This window comes from Myiozetetes cayanensis, unplaced genomic scaffold, assembly GCF_022539395.1.
Source record: "Myiozetetes cayanensis isolate MyiCay16 unplaced genomic scaffold, myiCay2020 scf2-11, whole genome shotgun sequence".
In the NCBI taxonomy this organism is placed as follows: Eukaryota; Metazoa; Chordata; class Aves; order Passeriformes; family Tyrannidae; genus Myiozetetes; species Myiozetetes cayanensis.
The window spans coordinates 60,177,970-60,204,041 of NW_026087411.1; the positions used below are offsets into that span (position 1 = coordinate 60,177,970).

General features: G+C 39.3%; 1 protein-coding gene and 1 long non-coding RNA gene across 3 annotated transcripts in view; one reads left to right on the forward strand and one right to left on the reverse strand.

The window, feature by feature from the left end:
• ARHGAP18 (Rho GTPase activating protein 18) overlaps positions 1-26,072 on the forward strand; it is a 96,667-nt gene that overhangs the window by 11,866 nt on the left and 58,729 nt on the right. The window contains exon 1 of one of the 2 annotated variants that reach the window (XM_050314732.1): positions 17,277-17,425. The exons of the other annotated variant lie outside the window; for it this stretch is intronic. Within the exon in view, the coding sequence (XP_050170689.1) occupies positions 17,346-17,425 (80 nt within the window). The 5' untranslated portion in view covers positions 17,277-17,345. Of the gene's footprint in view, positions 1-17,276; positions 17,426-26,072 lie in introns of those variants that run through there. 2 annotated transcript variants of the gene reach the window in all.
• Positions 16,270-17,106, reverse strand: LOC126639673 (uncharacterized). The gene is made up of 2 exons (XR_007628858.1): positions 16,944-17,106; positions 16,270-16,683 (listed from the first exon to the last, which is right to left on the reverse strand). It is a non-coding gene; the product is annotated as an uncharacterized LOC126639673 (long non-coding RNA).

Here is a 26,072-nt window from a genome sequence, read left to right on the forward strand (position 1 = left end):
AGTCACACACCAGCCACCTCCCCCCTTCGTTGTCAAGGAAACAAATCTTGACCATTAGGGGCTCCAGCCGCTTCCTTTGTTCAACTAAATGGGCAATATACAGAGCGCACACACACGGCAGGAGGAAAGGAGAGAAAAATTCCTTGCTAAAAATACGAACTATGACAGGACAGAACAGGGATGTTTAAGTCGATGTCAGTTTGAAGTGTCTTAGTCTCTCTGGACTGTGTTTCTACTCCTAAGGAAAAGCAGTTTCACTGCAATGAAGTGCCTGGTATTTACTGACTCCCCCTGCACTCTTTGCCCTTGGCAATTTCCGTTGAACTCTCTCACACAGCAGAGTATAAAGTCCAGTTCAATTTGATAAATAGGAAATCATAATAAGCTGTTTATAATAGATTTAAGTGTAGTATAGGATGTTATGGTTTTTTTCAAGGTGTCTTTAGAGCTAATGCAGAGATACCATTTTAATGTTCTGGCCTTCGCGTTGTTGTTAATTTAACGGTTTACATCAGATTTGTCCTTTATGGCATTTTTGCTAAAGGAAATATTACTTCATCTACTCTGCTGCTGACAACAGCATAGAGTTTTCTTAGGTAAGTGAGAAGTTCAGGCCAGTGTCAGAGCTTAGCTACATTAGCCATTTGCTGTGAAAGAAAAGCCTCTATTAATGCTTATGCACTAGGATTAAGATGACTTGAATGCTGTAATCCTTCCTGTTTGACTGTTGGCATCATGCTGCCACCTGACAACAGCTGTTTCCTCCTTAATCTGATGGAAAAAAATGGTGGTAGATTGTTACTTGCAAGCTCAGTCATTCCAATTTATGTTTTAGTAAATAAGCATATTGTATCATAATAAAAACCTCTTAAATGTATCCGTGTATTAATTATAGTATTGTCGTGCTTATTTCTGGCATCTGCTTTAGTAAGTACCCGAAGAACCATCAGACATTTTTCTGCACCATCACTTTATTTTTAGTTCTATAGTTAGGAGCGTGCTGTGTGGAACAGCAGGATCCAAAACTTGTCATGAGGCATTTGGGGCATATAAAAAAAAAAAAAGAGTAAGCATTGCATGTCATGAGACTTTGTAATTGCCACTCTTGGCAGAAGGCCAAGCACAGAGTTTGCAGAATCTTTTGAAGCTACTGGAGCTGGAGGGTCTTGCCTTGGAACTGGATATCAGGTTGATATTTCTGTATTTCCTGACAACTGCTACTTTCAAGACACAAAAATACGTTTGCCTCAACTATTCCCTGAACTTCAAGTTGTTGGGGTACTTTAGGTGAATCTTGGAGTTCCAAAACTCATCCATGATGATCTGATTTGAACACTGTTGGATCATAGTTCCATTATAGTTGCTGGTCTGGCTGACAGCTACTGGTATGTGCACATATATTTGGTACTGGAGATAAAATAAAAGGTTTCTAAATGACAAAGTATTCCTCAAAACAGAGGACTGAGTATTGGTATTATTTTAACAAAAAATCTCCCTTTGAGTTGGTGATGCACAGAAGAGTGACCACTGTTGGTTGTGAAGTAGGAGAATTTAGCCTGAAGATCCTATGCCTCTTTATGTATGGTTTCTGAGTTTAGTTTGGGGGCACAGTGAAATGCAGACATGGATAAAAGGGAGTTAAAAAGGGTCATATTGAAAATCAGACAAATGATTCTGTACCTTTCAAGATTATAAACTTCAGTATAATTTCAGGTGAAGTCATTTGAATAGAAAATGCGGATGTCAGTATTTACGAGAACAATGAAGGCTACAGACAGCACCTGGTTTGCACCCACCATTGTTCAGCACTGTGTATGTGTGCTGTAGATCATCCTAAGGATACAAATCTCTCTAATACATAGGAAAGGGTGAAAGGATTATGCGAGTGCCAGCTTGGAAACTATTATGCTCTGATCCATTATTGTCAACAATCCTAATTATTGACAGCAGAAATACCCAATGTCAGCTCTGAACTCCAGCAGCAGAATTCCCAGCTTTTGTGAAAAATGGGCTTATGGCCAAGGTCTCCCAAAATCCGTCTGCACTAGCCCAATAGCTGTTGAGGTAAGTGAAAACAAACCTTCTGTCTATTTTGCAAAACACAAAATATTCCTAATAGCAGGATAGAAAGTTAAAATGGTCCTACTCTGCCAGGAATAGTATCTACTCTTCCTAGTAGATATGCACTATAAAAACCAAAATTCCTTCGTGTTTGGGTTTGACAGTTCCACAGGCTGGAATACTCCATGAACCGGTCGCACAGAGACTGAGCTTCTCATTCATTTCTACAATCATGCTCAGGAATTTGTGCAATACTAATTTGTAATTCAAAGGATCTTTGAACGTATTCTTGTATTAGTGAGATTCATGCTGAGATTGTTAACGTAGCAAATCACTTGATTCTGCAGTTCCCCTTTGTATTAGCTGCTTCCAGTAATGAGACTTTGCATGCCAATACGAATAGTTGGGGCAAAATAAAGAACAGCAAAGCCTGATAGATGAAATAAAATATTGCAGGTATTTTCATGACACTGCAGAATGTATGAATAGTGATCAAGTGTTTAGGAATGAAATGGAAGGAAACAAAATACAGAATTGTCTGCTTATATTAAAGATCTGTTGTGTAAACTGTACTTAGTACCATCTTTAAACAGATGAGTTCTTGTGAGTATTCTCAAGGGGATTTCTTTTATTTACACCATCTACCTTAGTCCGAAGTAAATACAGCTTATTTCAAATTCATTCTTAGGTTTCAGCCCTACTGACTCAAACATAACACCAAAACCAAACAATTAGCAGGACAATCTGTGGGTATAAGCGTGAGCTGGATTATGAGTGCTGGGGATGCATGTGAATGTAATTTTTTTGAAGGACATAGGAGCTGATAATATATAGTGACATTTTATGGTGAGAACAGATCTTTTCTTAGAGAATATTCCAATCCAGAGGTATTCTTATTATTTTTACCTTTTGCTATCGGAAAATGTATTTGACAGTTTTAATTCTTTAACTCCAGATGTCACTCAAAAAGTTGGAGTGATGCAGAGGATGTATTTCTATTTGTCCATTGACATTTTTGATATTTACATTTCCAGTCAGGGCATAAATGCAACAGTTTCACTGACGAAAATGCACCATTAAAATTTAAATGCATGTTTATTTTACGAATACATAATTCATTGAATTAAGATAACACCAAACATCCACTATGAGCTAAAAACTTGGCTTGCAGTTTAGAAAGGGACCTGTGTTCTGCAGATAAGTACACTGTCAGTGTTACTCTGTGTTCTAAATGTTTCAACTACAGGGGTTAGAATTGAAGAATTGCTTTATTTCTGCAAAGCAGGAGCTGGACAACCTGCACATCACAAGATCAATGTTTAGAACTGAGTTCCTGAGAATTATTTGTGAACTGCATGCTATATGGGATCCAGATTTCCATGAAAGATAATGTTTTTAAATCTAATCAGAAAATTGTATCCTCAGAAAGTAAGTTAAAGAAATTCAATCATAATGTAAACAGGATGTGTTACTTTTTAAAAAAGTTACTTTTTAAAATAATGCCACATAATAAAATTATAGAATATGAAAATACTTTTCCTAGTGTTCTGTATACTGAATCATTATTTCTACTTTTTGTCATTCGTATGGATTTATACTGCTTTCATTGTTGCAAGGAACCAGAATTGTTTTAAATTATGGTCTGTTTAAACAGAATAATAGCTCTACTGGTTGGGATGAAAAATTCATCTACCTGGTGTCCTACCATACAAGAGTTTTAAAGAAGGGACAGTATTCCCAGTGCTTTCACCAGCTTGCAACCATATGTTGCCAGGCAATTCCTGAGCCAGATGTTCTTTCTATGTGTTTAGTAATAGTCCATGGCTATCTTTTCTGTGAACATGTCTGGTCTTGCCAAGAACTTCTGTGAGCTTTTAGATTCATCAGCATCCTGTGGCAAGCACTAACACTGTGTAATGACACATTACTTGAAATGCCACATCTTTCATTTTGTTTTGAATCAGTTTTTTCATTGTAGTTACAGTTAATTCCCCCTAGTGCTGGTATTGGAAGAGATTGAACAATCCATTGAAATTACTCTTTGTTTTTTCCCCTTTGAGGTTTGTGTCTTAGTAATTTAGGTCCTTGTCTTCATCTGTAAACCACCTTCGCTGCTGTCTTTGGGTCTTTTTGTGGTGGTGTTGGTGTTTTTTGTTTTGTTTTGTTTTGTTTGTTTGTGGATTTGATTTGGGTTTTGTTTAGTTTTTGCTTTGTTTGGTTTTTGTTTTTTGTTTGTTTTGGGGGGGTTGTTTTGTTTTTGTTGTTTTAGGGTTTTTTGTTTTGGTTTGGTTTTTGTTTTTTAATTGATCCTGTAATTTTAGTAGCCGGCAGTCAAATCACTTGGATTACTTATATGAGCAAGGCATATCAACTGAGCCATGAATTAGAAATGTTATTTAATTTATTTTAAATCTGAATATTTTTTAAACATTAACACAGCTCTCATTGTATTTTGATTGGATGTTTGGGACAATCAGCCTCTTAATGGGAAACCTGATCTGACTGTACAATTTAGTCAAATACTTATTTTATATTAATGCTCATCATTTACTTCAGTAAGAATGCGTTATACCAAAAGAGTTTGCCATGTACTTTTATGGCTTAAAAGTCTTTCTGGCATACACCAAGAATAATATAGTAAATGTTGTTGGTAGATTTGTAAGTATATTCCCAGTATTCTTCCGTACTTTGCAATATGCCAGTAATTTAAGAATGGAACATTATCATCTATTACAACACTTCTGTACTTTCAGTCCCTAAGTATGATTAATACGAAATACAGTACATATACTGGGTCCTTGCAAAGCAACTGTGATGAAGCTTTATTTTAAAATACTAGCTGTGCTTTTCATTGAAGTACTTATGTGCACTCAAAAGAATGGGAAATTAGGTTGACTAAAATAGTTACAATATTCTGAATTGAATAAGTAAAACTCGGGAATACTACTGATTAAAGCAGTGTACTTGAAGCATGGCAACATCCTACAGTTATTACTCTTTCACAGCTTGTTGGCAGATAAAAAATTATGTACCTGCTTCAAGGGGAAAAACATTCCAGTTTTGCCCATGTAACTAGTACTTCAGGCAGCACTTCAGGCATTTAAGACTATTATGGTTATATATCGTAATATATATTTCTCCATAACATTACAGCACACATTATACATTGTGCTGATTCTTTGTGAAAATATCTTCCTGTGATTACTGTAATGGAATGCATTTTGGATGGATAGTAAACTGATGCTTCCACAGATAGATAACTCTGATACTGGGCCTAGGAAAAAGCAAAATCTTCAGTTTAAAAACTGTTCCTATGAGCATCTGCTCTTAGAATAACAATAATCTTTTATAGCAATTTTATCTTAATTCTTAGTGATGCTCCAAAGCAACTGAAGGGACAAAACTAATGGGCTAAGAAAAAAAGAATGATTTTGGCAGGCATGCAGCTTTCCCCCCTTAACTGTTTATTCATGGCCAGGATGTGCAAAACCAGTGCAGAGACGTGGTGTTTGTGCTGTTGCTTTGGTAAAACTAAAACTAATAGATATCTGGAGGTTTAATGGCTGAAGATTAATTTTCCTAATACTTGCAAGTGCTTTTTTGGGCTTTTACACTCTTGAAAACCTGCCTGTTTCAGTGAGAAACGGGGTTTTTAGAAACTATAGCTATACTAGTAAAAGCCCTACTCTGGCTGCAATAGAAAATCACTTCATACTGAGACAGCCACCTAAATACCTGAACAGGTGTTAAATGTTACAAGTACTCCTATACTGATAAAATTTATCTACTCTAAGGTGTTTTTTCTTTACCCATTCTGGAAGAGTCAACTGGCAAAATTAAAGTGTAGAAGACCACAGTGAGAAAGCCCCCATTCTGTAATTCCTCTAATTCTTTTGGGAAGTGCTCAAAACTTGGGTACTGTTGACAAGTGCCAAGCCTGAACTGTAAATGCTATTCTGAATGTGAAAGGGAGAGGGAGCTGACACATGGTAATCCCATCATTTTGGTGGGAGCCTTGGGGGGAGTAACATGAATCCTTGTGAAATTTCACATTGCTGTTCCCTCCTCCGACCTGTTGTTTTTTGGTTTTTTGTTGTTTTTTTTTTCCCCAAAGGAAAGGGTGGTCTAATCTTTTACCTTAGTGCTATTTCTCAAAAGACCTATATAGTACTAAGAATGATGTAAAAATAAATCAAATGGTGATCTAAGCAAAAATGCAGAAAGAAAGCAGAATAAGAAAATATTGGTTGTCCTACACCCAGTGAAAAAAACAAGACCAAAAAAATCAAGCCACAGGGAAAAAGCAATTTAAATATTTAAATATTGCAAATCTCTTATGAATCCAAACCCCAGAAAGCAGACAATTCACTCATGAATTTATTTATTTATTCCTCAGAAGAGAATTTACAAGCCCGATAATAGGATGGTGGACCATCCAGCTCCAGCAGCACCAGGCCAGCAGCAAAGCCAGGGGACTGAAGTCTTGGTAGGAGCCAACCTGGTGCCCGTCTCTCCTGTATCCCCTCGGAGATGAGCATGAAAAAGCCCAAGTGCTGCAGATGATGCTGAGCTCATAGGACAGGAACTAGGGGCTGAAATATTAGTCCAGGAAAATCAGGAGAGGCTTAATGTCTGCCTCTTGTAGAGTCACCATTTTGCTTCATGTTCTCTGGCAGCAGAAAAGCGGCAGTATTCTACTGTCCTGTCATTTATAACCCCATTTCCCAAGTTTTTTTCACCCTTTGATGAAGTAAGGCTACCTTCTTCACAAGCACTGATGATCTCCGCTATGGAAATCTGATAATTTCTTGTCCTACAATGTAGGCATTTTCCATATAATTTATCAATTTGCCTTTTATCTATTTATCAATATTTACAATCTCTGTTGCCATAAAAATAGAACCTCAGACAATCTATGGTAATGCCAATTACGCAATTAGAAAATTTGGAGACCTGATCATTCTATATCTATATATGCAGGCAATGCATATATAGATATAGAAGAGAAATAACATTTGGGAGAAATATATTTTCCCTATATAACAATATAGGGAGAAATAACATTTATATGATAGTTGAGGCATGTTTGTGGCCTGTGTTCTGGTTCTGCCGTGTTTGTGATTTGTCCTTCAGCTTGCAGCTTGAGCTCTTAATAATTGAATTACTGAAAGTGCTTATTTCTTTTATCTCAGTTTTAAAGATGGTAGAAAATGTGCCTGGAAAAAGTGGTGAAACCGAAAGTTTATGCAGCTGATTTACTCTACCAGGGTTGTTAAAATGCTTAATTACTGATAAAGAGAGGATAGGCTGTCTGGAAACAATGTACCACTTCAAAAATGTTACCCTTCTTTAAAGCAAAATTCAATCCTCAGCTCTTCGCCTCTGTCTGTCTCTCCTACACACAAGTTCACAGTATATAAAGTAATACTGCACTGCTGTGGCCTCACCTTGAGTAATGGGTGCAGTTTTGGGTACCACAATATAAAAAAGACAGTAAGCTTGTAGAGAGTGTCCAAAGAAGGGCAAGGAAGATGGTGAAGGGCCTTTAGGGGAAGCCGTGTGAGGAGCAGCTGAGGGCTCTTGGTGTGTTCAGCCTGGAGAAGAGGAGACTGAGGGGAGATCTCATTGCAATCTTCAACATCCTCATGAGGGGAAGCAAAGGGGCAGATGCTGATCTCTTTGCTGTCGTGACCAGTGACAGGGCTCAAGTAAATGACATGAAGTTGAGTCAGGGGATGTTTAAGTTGGATATCAGGAAAAGGTTTTTCACCCAGAGGGTGGTTGAGCACTGGAACAGTCTCTCCAGGGAAGTGGTCTCAGCTCCAAGACTGTCTGAGTCCATGAAGTGCTTGGATAATGCTCTCAGGCACATGGTGTGATTCTTGGGGTGTCCTGTGCAGGGCCAGGAGTTGGACTTGATGATCCTGATGTGTCCCTTCCAATTCAACATATTCCATGATTCTATGATTCTATGAAAATGTATAAAAGATATCCCTGATCCTGGGAATAGCTTTCTGCCCTTGAGAAAAATGCGTGCTTCCACTGATGCAAGTTAGTACCACTGTTTCTATTGATTTTCAAGTGCCAAGATGTAACCAAGGGCAGCCAAGGGCTGCAGATGGCTCCACATCAAAGACCAAACACCAGTGCAGCTGCACGTTGTGACTGCTCACTGTGACCCCAACTTCCCTGTGGCAGCCATATGGCTTGGAACCATTCCCTGGGTACTCTTCTTTCTCTCATGGTACATGTGTGCATCCTCCTTTGCAAACCACCCCACTTCCCCAAATGGTTTTGTGTCATGCACTACTGTTCTGGTTTTGTTTGAGACTGTATTAATTTTTCCCAGTGAACCTATGATTGTATTTGATGGATTGAAATTTCAGGAGCCTTGATCATAGATGTCCTTGTAGTATTTACATTATGTATATGTTTACATTTATGTACATTTGCACTGCTTTTCCACATATGCATGCTTGTTTAAAAGATACTTCATCTTCTCTCTCTTTTTTTTTTTTTTTTTAAATTTCTTGACATATGGTGAACAGTACTGTATATAGCGTGAGTTATTAAATAGTAAGATACTATAGTAAATCAAAGTAAATCTACCCACTATAACACAAACACAATTTCTTGGGGGGTGAATATCTTCCAGGTGAACTGCAAATGTTATGTTTTTCCTGCAGAAACTACACAGATGATATCCTGATGTGGTCAAATGTTAAAGTTTAGCCTTCTCTAACACTAGCAATTGCTTCTGAAATACACAGCACTGGTAATGTATTCTTACCTTGTATTTCTGCAGCGCTATCTGAACCTTACTCTACAAACCTGTCTATCACAATTTCTTTGCAATAAAAGATGAGCAAATTAGCTGCAACACATGATTTATTAAATTTAGTAATTTGTGACTGTCACAAACATAACCCTAGAGGACTGAATCCTTACAGATTCCAAATTTGATGCTTTCTTTAAAATTCTTTGTGACTTGTGTGTGGCTGTGCATCAGCCTGTAAGTACTCAGGAACTTTATAGTTATTTCTTGGTACAGGGTATTATAGAACAGCTATAACAGTGCTGTGAGGTGTTATTATTCTTCCTGTATCACTGGTATTTTTTCACTGGCTTTCAATCACAAAGAAACAAAACCTCAAATATTTATTTGTTGTACAAATTTTTGCACAAGTATTCATGTCAATTCTCCTTGTAGTTGTTATACATAACAGTTATTTTAAAATACCTCTGAAGAGTAAATAAAAACATCAGTACTATAAGGAACAATCTTTTTTTTTCTTACAGTTTATATTTATAAATTTCTTGGTTCAAATTTTGACCAATCCTTGTTACAATAATGCTATTGAAAAATGGTTTCCAAATATCATATACTTACATTCATTTTTTTCAAAATTGCATGTGCTAAATGTCATTGTCAAAGCTATCTTATACAAAAGATGTAGAAAAAAATTTGGTTGTGTCTATTGATGATTTTTTACAGAATGCACAGAATGTAACAGAAACAAGCCTGGTAAGCTAATGAAATAGGAGACAAGCAAGAATGTGGGAACTTCTATTCCTTCTTTCTGATTTGCCTCTGATATTTGCAAACATGATTTTAAGAGTTATTGTCCCATTAATATGGTATATCTCAAACTGTAGTTAGGATCTCATATGTAGTCAAAGTATGGTACCCTTCTTTTGGATTTTAGTTAAATTTCTGGAAAATGCAGTTCTGGGTTGATGTGAACCCATTTTTAAATTTCAAGTTGAATTCTAAAGATTGTCTCAATTCAAAATAGCAAAAATAACACTGACAGCTTGAAATATTCCATATTAAGGGTGGCTGAATTTGATTCAATTGTGTAAAATGTGAGAGAAGGAAACATTTTTCTATGATTTGTTTGGGATGAAAGAAGATGATGCAAAATGAATATTTTTGTCAGTAAGAAAGAACTAAGAATATTTTGCTTTTTGTTAACTTGAAGTTTTACTGGGTAATCTTCAACCCTTATAGAGAAGTGGTTTTCTTTCTCACAGCCCATGACTCAAACAATTGTTCCTTTCTTTGTTCTGAAGCATTTCTTCTCAGCGCATAGTGACATTTCTGGATGGCTCTGGCTTGCTCAGCTTAGGATTGTGTCACAATCGTCATGAGCTTTTCTGACTGACTAAACTCTTCTTTGTTGCTGCTCTGTGTTTTATTTGACCAGATGTTTTTGTGCTACAAATTCAGCTGTGATCAAATCTGCAGGCAACAGCAAAATTAGAAGGGTAGAGGAAGAAGCAATGTGCGGACTGACTTAGCATGTGTGGGAGAGAGCATGATTTCAACCTCCCAGCCAGATGTAGACTGAAAAAACTCTCCCAGCCCCTACTCAAACCTGATCGAAAGTGGGGGTTGGTGGTAACTGACACAGACCATGAACCTGAGTGATGGATACAGCCTGTCTTTTAAAGCAGCAAATCATACATTTATTTTCAAGTATGTTCTCTGCACTTGCTAGCACTCTCTCCATCTTGCTTGATGAAACTTCAGCTACTCAGTTCATCCAGTGTTACACCCCAAATACTGGATGCAGGGGTCTACTTCCTGGCCTAAAGGAGAAGAGAGTTGGAGCTGTGGAGTTGTGAGCTACAGGAGTCTAGTCTTTTCCACTCCTGCCTCTTCAGTAGGTCTGGTGTTGGTTGCAAAGTCCAAGAGAAGAGACAAACCCAGGGCTTCTGGCCTTCATGAAAGCAACCTCACAACAACAAAGTGAATGCCCCTCTACCACTCAAAAGAGTAGTATCTCAGAAGACATTTCAGAAGGAGCTTCCTCTGTGTGCTTTGGTGTGCAAGCCATTCAGCGGTTCTGCTCAAACTGTATCAGACAATGCATTATGTTCAGATCAGTCACAGAAGGGATTAGAAGCACCGATGTGAGAAGCAGCCATGAGTGTTTTCCACAATACCATGTGATACAATCAGGAAAGTATCTGTGGTGTCGTACAAGGTCCCAGTTGCTCTACAGAGTTCAGGGTCCTCATGCTCAGGAAAGATCAGTTCAAACTGGAACAGAGAGTCAGGAGGATGGAAGATCTCCCTTTAAAAGAAAACCAAAAGCATGTAGTGTGTTTAACCCAGAAAAATTCTTTTTGAAGAGTTATACAGCTGCCTTGTATCAATGTAAAACAGGATTGAGCAGGAATATGTGATACCATGCTTCACATTTTTTATTTTCTCTACATTTTCATATGCTAGCAGTGTATATCTGCCTCTGCAGTGAATGCATTCAGTATTTATCACATCTAGATAACACTTTGGGAGAATTAAGCAGGGCCAAGGTCATTATATTCTGAAAATACAACTATTTTTTCATAATTAGTGGCATATCTGACTGACTATACTCTTCGTGTTTTATAAAATCATGGTTTATAAAAGTCATGGTTTATAAAATCAAAAGTGTATCAAAACTAGCTTAAGAGAAAGGTGGCATTCAGGATTTTCAGTGAAAATCCTGTAGTTCCCAACATTCATGCTGACTTTTCCCTTTGCAAAAGTGTCATGAAACATCAGTTGTGATATTAAGTTTTCTGCAAAAGTTCTGTACTTCAAGTGGGGGTACTGCAAAGTGTACTAGATACAGAAATCCATGCCATTTTATCCCTATTAAATAGCATACCAAATGAAACTAAACGTAGTGATGTAGCAGAAAATTATGTGCTGCATTTTTTGGTACCTTTCAATGTAATTGAACATATGGTGAATAATCCTCATAAATAGCTAGATATTATTAACCCTCTTAGTATGGATAGGGAAAGAGGAGCAAGAATAGATGTGAGGGTCTATGCAAGGTCATGCTACAAATAAATATGGATAAGTTATCTCTACAGAAACAGATATACCTCTCTGGGTAAAATTCAGCAGCTGTCTGACCATGAGAAAATCATAAAGCAAATGAGATGAGAACTTCCACCACTTAACCCCTGTGCTGTGATTTACATAAGGTAAGCAGATGGGCTGCAATGGACAAGATCTGAATTTCTCCAGAGGATGCATTCAAGAAAAAAAAACCTGGATAAACTAGATTAAATTCATGTGCTTCTTAGTTTTTATAGGGTTAATCTCAAAACCAGTATCAGTAGTTATTGTTTCACCTTTTGCTGTTATCGAATTAAGAATTACCCAAGCAGCCACCAGAGTGCACCAGATACATTTTAGAGCAAGTCCCAAGAAAAGCGAACAACCTAAGTGTTACTCCCTTTTCTCTCTCTCTCTCTTTTTTTTTTTTTCTTTTTTTCCGTGAGAAACAAATCGGCTCTTTAAATATGTGTGTGGAGGACAGTGAGGAAGAAAGTGAAAACTCAGAAAGCTGGGAAGGTGTCACTTCTCTCACATTTGCCCATATCCTTGCAGTTGCTTCAGTGACAACTGTGTCTTACTTGCTAAATTCCCCCATGTACGGAACCACTACTTTGTAATACTGGACATCTTTTTAAAACAAAACAAAACAAAACACTGAAAATTTGAATATACTAGCTCATGGAATCAGACCATAAGAAATGTTCACCATGTGCTGGCTAGCAAACATGTTAGCAGCTTTCTGTGTACACGTGTGACTTCATCCCCACCTTTGCTATTCAGGGATGTATAAGCTGATCTGAAACACCTCCTATATATCAGTACTGTACATTTGAAATACTGACTGCTCCACATTGTTTATGTCATATGGTGCACATTGTAAATGAACACTGTGTCTTCCATATTTTGAAGGTCAACATAAAAGCATTAAAGGTGAAACTTATCAGACAGATGGGCAATCCTAGAACATGATTCATCTCTATGTGCTAAAATGGAGGTCTAACATAAGGCAGAGGATTTTACCCTCTAAAAGCGCATTTCTTTCACAGACTTTCAGTGGAATGTAAAATCAGCTGTATGGCTGTACATCCAAGAGTTAAGTAACCTGTAATATACGTTTTTATATTATTCATAGTATTGGTTATTAACAGCTGCAGAACACTCTTCACATATGTAGTTCTTTAGACAGTGAAGTGCAGCAATACATGAAGTGTGAAGCTTAATAAGGGTTAGATTTCATCTTACAGTATACAAACAACTTTCCAGTGCAAGTCTTTTCTGCCTTCTGGCTGGAACACTGGAAACATAATTTGGACAAAAGCAGTGCAGCCATTTTATTTCAATGTGAATTAGGTGAGTGAGCTGATGAGACATTTTCTGCCCAGTTTAAAATCCAGCTGAACAAAAGTTAGAATAAATAATACAAGGAAAAGGTTGAAGCTCTCCTGCATTAAAAATATACTTTAAAAGTTCAGTTTTTCTTTTATTGCAGCACTGCATTGGTTGTCTAAGCACTCTGGCATTGTTTCCAGAGGGAAAATCAGCAGGAATAAATCCATTTACTGCCATTGAAATCAGCCTGTGAATTCCAATTTGTCAGCTGACGTGTTACGATTTCCTCAGGCCAATTCTTCGCCATGGGTTGTATTTTTACCTGCTGATAATTAACATATCATTAGGAATATGGAATGCAAAAAATCACCCAAATTATTTAGAAAATGTATACTCATATATTTATACAAAATACGAAAATACATGTGACTTGTTTTTTTATTTGGGAAAATTTTAAAAAGGAAAATAAATTCTTCTGCAGTAAAGGCTCAAAACCATATGTTGAACACATGCGTATTCAAACCCTGCAAAGCAGTGAAGAAGGATGGCACTGCTGAGAAGTCATCTTTTTAGCAATTGCTTTGTAAAGAGAGCACGTGATCTGCTTGGCTTTGGTGACTGATTATATTGAGTGCAAAGGCACTGCATGACATCTTAATCTAAATATTTAAACTCTTTGAAGGAGTCTTGGATTCTGTATCTAGACAGACTGATTTGCAATCTCCTTTCTCAGTGATATCCTCCTTTTATCACATAAACAGAAATGCCTAAAATGGTGCACTTTTATCTAGTTGATTATAGAATCATAGAATAGTTTGGGTTGGAAGTGACCTTAAATATCTAGTTCCAACCCCCTTGCCATGGGCAGGGATGCCACTCACTAGATCACATTTCTCAGGGCCCCATCCAACTTGGCCTTGAACATTTCCAGGGATGGGGCATCTACAACCTCTCTGGGCAACCTTTTCCAGTGCTTTACCACCCTCTGAGTAAATAATTTCTTCCTAACATCTAAGCTAAACCTGCCCACTTTCCCTTTAAAACCATTGCCACTTTTCCTGTCACTATCTACCTGTATAAAAAGTCCCTCTCCCTCATTTTTATAATCCCCCATAAGGTTCTGGAAGGCCTTAATGAGGTCTCCCTGAAGCTTTCTCTTCTCTATGAACAACCTTACTTTCCAAATAATCCTGCCTGTACCTTATTAAGAACAGAAATATTAACTACAAACTCAGGAATTAATGACTATTTATACCAATGACAGACTAGTGATATTTTTGTCAGTTTACAGCAATAATGTATCTGTAGGTCAAAATTGTTTATCTGGCTCTCCTTTAAATTGGGAATAATTTAATGAAAGAAAACTATGGTGGTGCTATGCTGTCATAACAGGACTGATTTTGAGCCTTTCAAGTTGTCAGACATAGTATAGAAAAAATTGTGTCTAGAGGTAAGCTCCTAAATCCACTTCTGCGTTTGAAGCGTGTCATAATAAAGACACATATAAGGAGGGGATCAGTATCTCTGGTCATTTTATCAGTAATTCAATCCCTATTCTCATTTATTAATAGAACTTTTTTTCTTTCCAGTTCTTTACCCACCCTCCTTGTGATATACTCACAAAAGCTTTCTTAAGCTTTCTTACTCTCCAGTTGACTGGTACAAACTCATTCTGGGTTTTGCCATTCTTAACCTCCCCCCCACCCCAAACAAGGCAGGTTCTTTCCCTTCTCCATTTGCAGCAAAATTGTCTTTTGAGCAGCACTTAATAACGCTGCATTGACTACATTTTGTTACTGCATTCTTCTTTTTACAGCAGTGAAGCATGTTACAGTGTGCCTTAATTATGATGTGTTTTAAGAAGCTTATCAAAAAAAAAACCAGTTTACATTTTTGTTCTTATAACACCTAATATATATTTAGTTTGGGCAAAGGGCTTTGGAGAGCACTCATTAAACATGGAATGCTTTAAATGTTTTACTTTTATTTCTGTTATAATTTAGCTATTTTTTTAAAGGAAGTTTTATAACTAAGTGGGGTATTTGGCACGCAACCACTTAGCTGAAGTTTTAGACATGGCCATGTCCTGGTATTTTCATTTTTAGTTTTTCTGGTTTAGTTTAAAAGAAAAAAGTTGGGTCCTTCAGAAAATAACTTTGCATTTTGCATATGCTGTTTAACAATTAACCACAAGTGCATTTAAAGAAAGGGCCAAGTGCACCAGCATAGGAGTACTGACATACATTAATACAATGTTTTCTCAGCTCATGCTGATGTATTTCTAAAGTGAGCAGTGAAAACAGAGGAGTCTCGTTTGTATGCTTAGGTGAAAAGTGAGGCTAATTTTTGCCTTTTGGACACAGCCTGAGATATGGAGAGAGCGCAGTACCTTTGCAGTGGGCATACAGGGAAATCTTTTCACAGTGCGAAGTTTTGGTATGGTTCTATGTCCTTGTTTTTGTGAGTGTCTAGGTACATGCAGACAATTTTCTTGTGCTTGTAATATTGGGACTCTTCTCAAAATTTCATAGCAACTTTGCCCTTTTAAAAGAAATCGGGACTCCCTGTTTGGCACTATGTAGAAGACCAGCCTTTTAAGAAATTACCTATTTAAATCAATGGCACAGTTCAGTTAGTTTGAATATGAGCCCTGTAAAGTCACCAGCTGTAAGTATCAAGGGTTCTAGAGGACAAACTGATCTTGCTCAGACATGATGGGAAGTTCTGCCTGTTTGCTTCTCTGCTGGAATGAACTTCACAGTAGCTGTAGGACAAGATTTCTGTACTGCTCCTGCTTGGCAGCTCTGTGCTGGAGAACAGCTGCACAGAAAGCTCTGTCATCCATCCACAGCTTGCATGCAGCTTTCCGATTTAAGTGTACAAGTTTTAAATAAGTGAAGGTTCAGAACTTGACACTTATGCTCCAGAACGCCTCATATATCCCAGCACTGAACTTTGCAGATTTTTAATTGCAAGCAAAGGAGTTGCATGATTTGTTTGTTTTAAAAGGGAAAAGTAAACACTGCAAGTTACACTCATATTGAAGTCGATCCATTCACTTATAGAACAAACCAATTCAGACAAAATATATGCTTTTGTGAGCTAGGGCACAGATTACAAACCTAAATAGTTTGTGTACATTTACATGTTGCCATGGAAAAAAAACGAACAGGTTTGAATGTTGTGTTACACGTCTTGCCTACCAATTCAAAACTAATACCAAGGCAGTGAGTCCCATCTCATCAGAGCCTGTGCCAAGGTGCAGCAGAGGTTGTGCCCACAAAAAAGTCGGACCCAACGCTGCCCTACTCTGGCTGTTGTTGGTTGGTAGAGCGTGACCTTGGATCTCATGGCGGCTGGTTTAAGGCCCAGTATCTATGAGGCAGCTCAGTCACCTGTGTTCTCGCTTGACGAAATCACCTGCTGTGATTTTTGTGACGACAGCTTGTAATCTAAAAAAAACCAAAAAAACCCCACAAAAACAAACAAACAAAAGAACCACAAAAAACAAACAAACAAAACCCCCCAAAACCCCAGACCCTATTTCTTTGTGTATGAAAAGTTAAACCACTCGCAGGATAATGTTGGGATTCAGCGAAATGGATAACGTACAAAGCACACCCTGAACACATTCCTCGTGTTTCTTATCGCCGTGCTGCCTTTGCCGCACGGCAGCCCCGGCGAGCAGCAGTTCGCCCGTGGCACTCCGTACCTACGGCCCGGCCGGCTGACCCGGGGCTGAAAGGGCCGCGACTTTTCTTTACTTGTCGGACTTCGCGATGCCTTCAAGCGGACCGGACCCTGCCCGGAGAACGCCGGTTTCCCGCACCCCGCGGTGTGTGGAACCGCACGGAGCTCCAGCGCGGCCGGGGCGCTCCGGGCACCGCTCCCGGCAGCCGCTCGGCGCCGCCGCCACCCGGGCTGCTCTGGCCCTTGGGGCGTCCGGGTGCCCGAGCCGGGAGGAGGGGCACGGCCCCGCCGGGCCGCAGGAAGCGCTGCCGTCACCCGGCCCTGCCCCGCTGCGCCGTCGGCGGGAGGCTGGGCCGCGCCGGGCCGGGGCCGAGTCGCCCCGCTCCGCCTCGGGATCTCCAGGAGGGATGCGACGGCGCACGCCATGAGCTGGCGGTCCAGCTCCCGCGGCGTGGTCCTCACCGCCTACCACCCCAGCGGCGGCGGAGGCGCTGCCCCCGGCGGGTGAGTGGGGTTGCGGGGAGCCCGGCGCGGCGGTGGCAGGTGCGGGGGCGGCTCCAGCTGCGCGCCCGCCGCGGAGGAGGAGCGGAGCCGGCTCAGCCGAAAGCTGCTGCGCGGGAGAAGGTTTTTTTCTCCGGGACCGGGGGCTAAAGGATTCTTCCGTTTCTGCGCCGTGTCCCGCAGCCTCCCAAACGTTTATTTTTTTCTTTTTTTTTTTTTTCCGCCCCCTCCCCCCCATCTTTTCCACCGCTTTCTGTAATAAGGTCTGCACGTCCTGGAAACCCCAGGCATTTTGCTGGTCTGCCGAGAGCCGAGTGCAAACAGCAGCCGCCGGCTGTTGTTAAGGTGTTGGTAGATGAGAAGAGCCCCGCGGCCACCGAGTGCGCTGTCGGTGCTAAACCCAAAGTGTTCCCCGTCGGTGCCGTTTTAGGCTCGGAGTGTGGAGGGACTTGGAGCGGTGAACGCTGCCCCGGGCCCTCGGGGGGCTGGACCCCCGAGTCTTTGGGATCAGGCTGTGGGTGGGATACAGTGCATAGATTTTCCTATAACCTCTTTGCACTTTACTGTTTTGCATTGTTATTGTTTTTAATGTGATAAACGGGAGGAAGGTGCAGGTTGAGGACGAGGTAAAACTTTTTAAAGCATTTGCCATTGAAACTGATAATGGGCAAGAAGCCAGTTTCACATATTTGAAGACTGAGGACCTCCTAGTGCCTTACAGCATGTGTTTGATAGAGGCAGAAGGCACTGCTGGCTTTTCCATAGTAATGACCAGAGATACTACTGCGTGAAAAGGACAGAATTTTGTTTTTGTGGCCCATTCAGTCTTGCCTTTTCTTTGCTGAAAACTGTCAACAAAGGTCCCATTGATAAAGATGGGAGTTTTAATAATGCTGAGAAGCCAGCTGAAACTGGGAGGGTATTGAAACTGGCACAATGTTTCCATATGTCCATGGGAAGAAGGCGTGTGATCAAACAGATTATGGTCTGGTTAGAAGAAAGTACAGCAGGTCACCCTGGACAAAAGATAACTGATGCACCATGATCTGTCACGCCAAGAGTCCACAACAGAAGCAAGGGCTGAATTGAGAAATACTGCCTACCCCATGTTAGAACCACAAAGCTATGCCTCTCTTTTCAATGAGGGGCTTCCTTCTGCATAACTATTTATGCTATTTATCAGCACCACTTTAATTCTGATGTCATCTTAGCTACATCTATAAGGACACTGCAAACCTAGTTGTTTCCTACTGAATGTAAAATATGTACTTTTTTGTAAGAAATCACAAAATCCACAAACTTCTCAGTTATTGTTTGTGGTGTTTTTTACCTCTCATAACTCTCCTCAAACTCCCCACGGAGGAGGAATAAGATAAAAAACACTTTCCTTGCTCCTTGGGCCATACTTCAGAGTAAAGATCTGTGTGTCTGTAGACTGATAAGATTGGTTCCCCCTTTTGGCGCATAGCTGCTGGGGTATGTGGTTCTAAGCTGCCAGACTTTTAGCCCCTAGAGGCCCTGGATGTGTAAGTACAGTCCTGGGGGCCTCTCTGTGTCTTAGAAACTTGTCTCCTGTGCTCATGCCACACCATTAGGAGCAGCATTCTCATGAGATTCCCACTCCTCTGCAGCTGCTTCTGGAGAGAGCCTCCTGGGTAACCTGAGACGTTGCCGTGCAAGTGATAGTGATCCTTCACCAGTTTTTCTGTTTTGGTACTTAGGGATGGGGAAATAAATGTGGAAAGTGGTTTAATTTCTGTAATTATAGCAAACAAATGCGCATGCTTAAGCTGTGTAGAACACAGGATTCCCACAGTTAGTTTGCCTGAGTTCCATGACAGCAGTATTACAATTTTCCAGGCCATGCACATTTGCCACTTAGTTCATTAAACTAAAATCCTAAGGGACACCTCTCCACCTTTCTGCTGTGCCACCTGCTACTCAAAATTTGGACCTTAGGCTTGTGTCTCTTGTTTTCATTAACCAGGATCTCAACTCTGGGGTCCTGATTGATCTGCTCCCTCCTGCCTTGCATCCCCAGTGTCTTCCCACTTCTGAAGTGAGAGAAATTGCAAGTATTTTCATGAGAGCAGAGAGGGAGGAGAATGACCACTTGTAACTTTTTGGTCTTTCTAAAAACAAACAAAACATTCCTAAAACACTGTAACATTTCTGTGGGATTTCTCAGTCCCCCATTATTCTAACTCCTTTCCTTCTTCATCAACATTCCTAAGATGTGCAGAGATGCATGATAATAATAATAATGTCCAAGCCATATAATTCTGAAATATGTTACGGAAATAAGTTCTTCCATTTTGCTCTTCACAGTGTGTAAGTGCACCAGTTCTGCGGTCCAGATTCTGTACTTTATTGCTGATGTCAAATTGAGCTTACTTCGCCTTTTTAAAAAATAATAAAATGAGAGCAACTTTCAGTATCTAGGTTAACATCTCTCTGCTAATTCAAAAACTGCAATTTTTAAGAGGGGTCAGAACATTAGGAAACCAATGTAATATAGTACCAGCTGTAATAAAGCAGCCCTTTCAGAAAGATTAATAGAGAAACTATGCTGAATTATTATTTTCGTAGGCACTCAAAACAGTGCATGTTAGGAATTGCTTTGTCTTTGGAGGATTAGGGAAACATGGGCCTGGTACATCCTGGAAAAAGTGGTACATTGGTTGTGCTTCAAACAAAGTGACATCCTAGGAAACGGCTGTACTTCCTATCCATTTTTTTTTTTTCCAGGCATATGAGCAGGCTTCTTCATAAGACTGAAAAATTTTACTGATTTAACAGATTGTTGAGCTACTTGTCTCTTCTGTTTCTTCTGGTGCTTTAAAGGCTCAATGAGCCTGTGAAATACTTACTTTTTGGAAAGGCTTAGCCTACCATTGGTTCAGTAGGCTAAAATCTGGAACAGTCTCAATGTGGCTACTTCCAAGTTTGTCAGTTTAGGGATATGGCCTTAACAGTGGTGATACATAAGATGGGATCAGAGCTGTTGTCTTTGCCGTAGGGAAGTTTATTTTGCATTTTGTTTTAAAGTAACAGTTAAAAGATTATCTTCATATAGATATTCATGTAGATATTGATTGTGGGTGACTTCTGTGGTATACCTAAGTATTTATCTTAAGAACTTTCTCAGAGAAATCAAAAAGGCAGAATACCCAGTATCAAATTCAGTTTTAATTGCTCTCTTGTGCATATTGTCTAAGTTTTCTCACTTCCCAGTTTTAACCTGTTAGATACACTAATGCCTTGTTGGTTGCCATGCTACTTGCATTTTGGAGTAATCTCTTTTTCTTTATAATATCCATGCACAAACTTTTAAATAATTCCTTCTTTGTCTTCCCATGGAACCATTTTTGTTATGTGGGTTGTGGAAAATAAGAGTGAATGAGGTAGGTTTCAGTCCAATACCCTGTTTCAGTGACTGCCTGTAAGTATGTCACCCTCATACATATGAAGTCCAAACCCTTATACAGAGATTTCCAATGCCATTTAGGTTCCTGGGGAGTTCTACCCCATCTGCTCTGGCAGAAAGGACCCCAGGTCCTGTGTCATATTTGCTAGCCACATGCAGGTGTTTCAGATAACAACAGTCTTCTCATATGGCTGCGTGGGCTTACCCACAGGCAATGAAATGCCATCCAGAGAGTCTTCTACACGACTATTTCTGTCCTGAAGAGTAAGCAAATGTATTTCGTGTGTATGCAAATATATATGTATGTAAAAATTTTTTTTGAGTGTGGTTGTAAGACTAAGACCAAGCCTGGAGTATTCAATGCATAGGGAATGGGTTATAGCAAAACTACAGGTGAATGTGCATGAGGCAAATAAACTTCTGCTACACAGCATTTTCAAGAGCCAAGCCTAAAATGCAAACTGAGTAATAGATAAATGATTTTAAATGTGTTGACCGCTGGAAGTTGACATGATTTTCTCTCCATACCTCTGACCTATCTGGGATACTGCTGTTCTGTGTTTTCTCCTGTGCTGCACTAGATTGTCATGTGACAGCTGCCCTGTATCTCTGTTTCCAGTGAGTCACTGTGCTTGCTCACCAGCAGCCAGCATGTACACTTTTGCTGCCACTTCAGTGCACTGTATTAGCTTACACTGGAAGACCGGTTTGAGTTTTGAAGCTTTGCAAGCCTGTGCCTGTTTAACTTCGTATGCCTCCAAAGGGCCTGTGAATCTTTGTTTTGCTGATGACTTGTTAAGAAAAACTCCACTGTGCCATAGAGCCTAGGACATGGCTGCTCCTCCTCAGAGGCTCTGCAATTATATGCACTCTCCCATCTTTGCCTTATTTAAATCTTGCATTTGGTTTACTGGTACTCAGTTGCAAAATGAGAACAAGAAGTTGAGTTTCCCTGAGATGGAACTAAACCCCAGACCAGTTCAAGAAAGAGTTTTGTAACCCTTACCGGCTGTAAGAGAGAAGATTGCTGCCACCCTAGGTCTCCTCTTTTGAGTGACACCTGCTAGGCAGGACCTGCAGCGCCTGAGCTTCACTGTCCCACTTCATTACTGAATCCGCTTCTCTGTGGGAGACGCCAACTGAAGCTTGGATCTGTGTGGCAGTGAAAGCAGTGGGTCTCAGTTGGATTTTGTTGTAAAAAAATGCCCCTTCTTGTGGGTTACTGTATAAGTCTGCATAAACAAAAATATTTATTTGTGGGTTACTGTGTAAGTCTGAATAGACAAAAATATTTATTTTTATGTATCTTTGTAAATATGGGCTTTACAGACTTAGTAGTGGTAGCATCTGTATTTATTTTGGGGATGTCTGGCAAGTGAGGGGCATAAAATACTTGGTGTTTTCTACAGACAGCTGTGATCTAAATCACTGACTCACTTTTTGATCTCCCTGAGTAAGAAACCAGGTAATAGATGTCCTTTGAGCCTGGAAAAATGACAAAGACTTCTGCTATGACTTGCCCACAATATATGATTTTTTCAAACACTGACCATAATAGACATTACAAATCACACAGATAAGTGGAGTTTATTCTTTCCTTACCAGAATAATCTGCCTCCTTCGTTGTTCAAATGTTTGCTCAGTTTAATCTCTGAAGTCTTGATAGTTTGCATCTTAAGCCAAGAAGAAATCTAGTAGTAAGCATGAAATCGTGCCTTTTTTTTCAAGGGCATTTTCCATCTCCATTATTTCAGAGAGAAAAATTCTCATTCATTTCCCCTTCTTTTTCTGTGAGTGACTCACTCTTGGAATTAAAAACCAGACAAATCCAGTATGAAGGACTAAAGCACTGTGAGGGGTACATATAATGCTCAGTGTACAAGCAATGAACTCAGAAGCTGATTACTCACAACTCCCTTAAGTTGGTGGAGCATTTTGCAATTTCATTTGCAGTCTGCTAGGGCAGCACGGATTTCAGGTCCCCTGCATCATCCCAGCAATTGTTGTTCCTAACCCCCGTAACCTTTCATGATACTAGTATGGATGGCTCGACACGGTACCTTCCATGTGTTGCTTTGCCTCTACAAAAACAGAAAGATGCATCTGCAAAGCAAAGATCTGTCCTGCAAAGCAAAGATCTGTCCCACTACAGCTGACTTTATGAAATCATAGCAGTCTTTTTATCTGCTACAGGTTTTACATGAGCACAATCTTTATCTGAATGCATTAGAAAAATCTTTTCTGTCTTGGGTTTGTCTGCTTATTTTAACAGTGTTCATTGTTTGATGCTTCCCAACATCTTCAGATAGAGCTGACAGGCAACAAGGCACTAAGTTTCTTTATTTAGAATAGCTTTTGTGTCTTTTGTACTTCATGCATGGATAAATATGTAGTATACAGCAGAGCCTTTATGTGTTGCTTAGATACTGGTATATTAATCCCAGTAACTTGATCTACTGTCAGCAAGATGTGGTATCTCAACATTTCCTGCTTCCTTGATTCTGGGTTCCTGTTTCATGGGGTTCCCCATTCCCCAGTTTGCACCTTGTTTCTTCTATGAATTTATCTTTCTCTTGCCTTCAGTTCTTGCTATATCTCTCCACTTGATTAAAAAGGCCTCTTAGTACCTGTTACCTATTGTCAACTTGCTGCTCAATTTTATCTTGGTAGGTGGAACAAATAATTCTGTTTGAGCCTTTGTTTCTTCCGTCTGAAAATCCTCTTTGTGACACTTTTCTTCATCATTTTCATCATCTGTCTTTACACTTGTCCTGCTCCTTTTCTTCTTCTTCAACCTCCAGCCTGAATTACATGCAGTACTTCAGTGCCAGTCTCATGAGTGTCACCAACACAGGCAAAATCACTGCCTTGCTGATAATTACCACCTTAGCCCATTGTATATGCTGCAGTCATGCCGTCTTGTTTCTCTAAGAATCTAGAACTCCCTTCGAGTTGCATGCCTTTTCTAAGACCTAATTCTGCTGAAGCTCTTGCAGTGTTGTAGACATGCTCTCTGTTTCTTGCACTTAGACATCCATTTACCATCTGTCAGTATGATAAAACAACATTATTTCAACAAGCCCAGTTCACTAGGTGACTTAGATTATTCTATGTCATGGGTGTAGATTTGATTTAGTGTCCTTCGCTGTCAGTGCCAACAGTCTATTAAGTTCTACTCTGAGTCAGGCCCTTAAATAGATACAAAATGAGAATAAGTGCTGAATCAGTAGAGCTACATAGCAGAAAATAGGAAAATCAGGGCTTCCTGTATATAGGCTTTCTTTTTTATTTTAATGACATACAGAAGATGAGATGTCATGCTTGTCTAGCTATAAAGAATGTGAAACTGAGAGGCCTTTTGAATATTTTAATTATGGGCTTTCGCTTTTTTGCTTGAGTGTGTACAAATCTAGATGTTAACAAAGCATAATACAATATATTACTAGATGTGCTATTATAAGCATGTAGACTTTACACAAAACTGGAATGGACCTGAACTTCTGATGAGGAAAGTGCCAGAGGAACTGTGTAAATCTGAACTCCAGCATTTGCTTTATGTGTGGCATTAAACAAATAGTTTTTAATTGCTTGTCTAAGTTTTTTTTTCTTTGATGAGCAGAATTGTTGAACTTGTTTTTTAATAAGACTAATGACATTTTCAGTCTGCTGATATTGACACTCGATTAAGTGTTGTAAACTATTATTACCGCCAACATTTTACTCCTATTTCATAACTGTTACCAGCGAAGCTGGAGCTAAAAACTGTGTTTTAAAAGGTTTTAAAAGGTTACTCGTACGTGTTTGGGTAACATTTGTAATGCCAGCACTTTTCTCTATTGTTGGTGCTTTTTACCTAGTTACTAAATGTGCACCTTTGTTTTTTTTGTTTCTGAAATGCTACTGCTTAAAGGAAGCTGTAATTTACAGCAAGTGATACAACGAGGTTAGTGCTGTGAGCAGCATTGCAGATTCCTGCTGCCGGTGGGTCACTGACTGTCATTCCAGACTCCTCAGTAAATCTACTTAGCCAGGGGAAGAAAAATTCCCTGCTTGTAAGTTTTGAGTACTTGCAATGTGCCAACAGTCTGTTTTGTGAGGCTGCTGATTTTGCAATGAACTCGCTTCTGTCTTGGAGTTGTGATCTCGGAATAGTCATGTTCAGGCAGGGAATTTAAATATTTATATCAAAATAAATAGAAAAAAAAAGCACAGGGGTTGGTTTTTTAGTATTTGGATGTGTAAAAAATAGACAACTTATTTCATAGGTACAATTTTAGACATAATTTTCTGAGGTGTATTTTTGATGATATCCTGAGCAGCATACGGATGAGCACTCCTGCATTCCCAAGAAATCTGATGTTATGAACTTATTCTATGGTTATTGTTTCATTCTGTGTCTCTTGTATTATATCAGAATAAAAGCATCCACAGAAATAATTACTTACCTGGTAACATACCTTCCTGTGAGGGTAAGCTGATCAAAATTCTCGCTTGTTCTGTGACTGTTCCCTGCCTTTCCTGATACAGCATCCCAATCCTGTTAGCCTAGAAATGCTTTCTTGATTATTTCAGATACTTTATCTGTCATCTTTCTACAACAGCCTTCTTTCCTAGGGAGGCTTCTTAGGCCAAAAGATGATAATAAAAATGTGTTAAAATGTTTTCTCTGTAGGGCCCCCAGAATGCTTGGAGGACTTAAAACTGTTTGAGGTGAAGTATTTCAGGAAGAGTAAATGTGAATGTTTTTATCATAATTAGAAAAATGGTTTAAAAAATGAGAAAGCACCGAAGTAAGAATAGTGTTGTCTTCAGCAAATAAATAAATTCTTTATCATACATACTCAATGCCAAAATGCAGCAGAACAGTGGGCTTGTTTTGCTTGATTTAGCATCAGTACAAATCTTCAACTTCCCACTCCTCCAACTCCTTCTTCCAGTTCAGCAGTCCCTAAACCACCTAGGCAGATTTTACTCTGGCTTTAGGAAGTCAGATATTTTGACTTTTCATCCCTATTTGAAAAACAAGAAAATACTTAGAATGGTGTGTGAGAATTGTTTGGTGAATGTTTAGCGATATGTGCTTAGTAAAGTACATTGCTCAATTTTCAGTATTTTTAGTCAGTTGATTGTTTTTAGCAGATTTTTATGTAATTGTCAGAACAGTGGTGGGACTCAAGGCCACTGATGAAGTATCATCTTTATCAGCAATTCTCTGCATTTAAT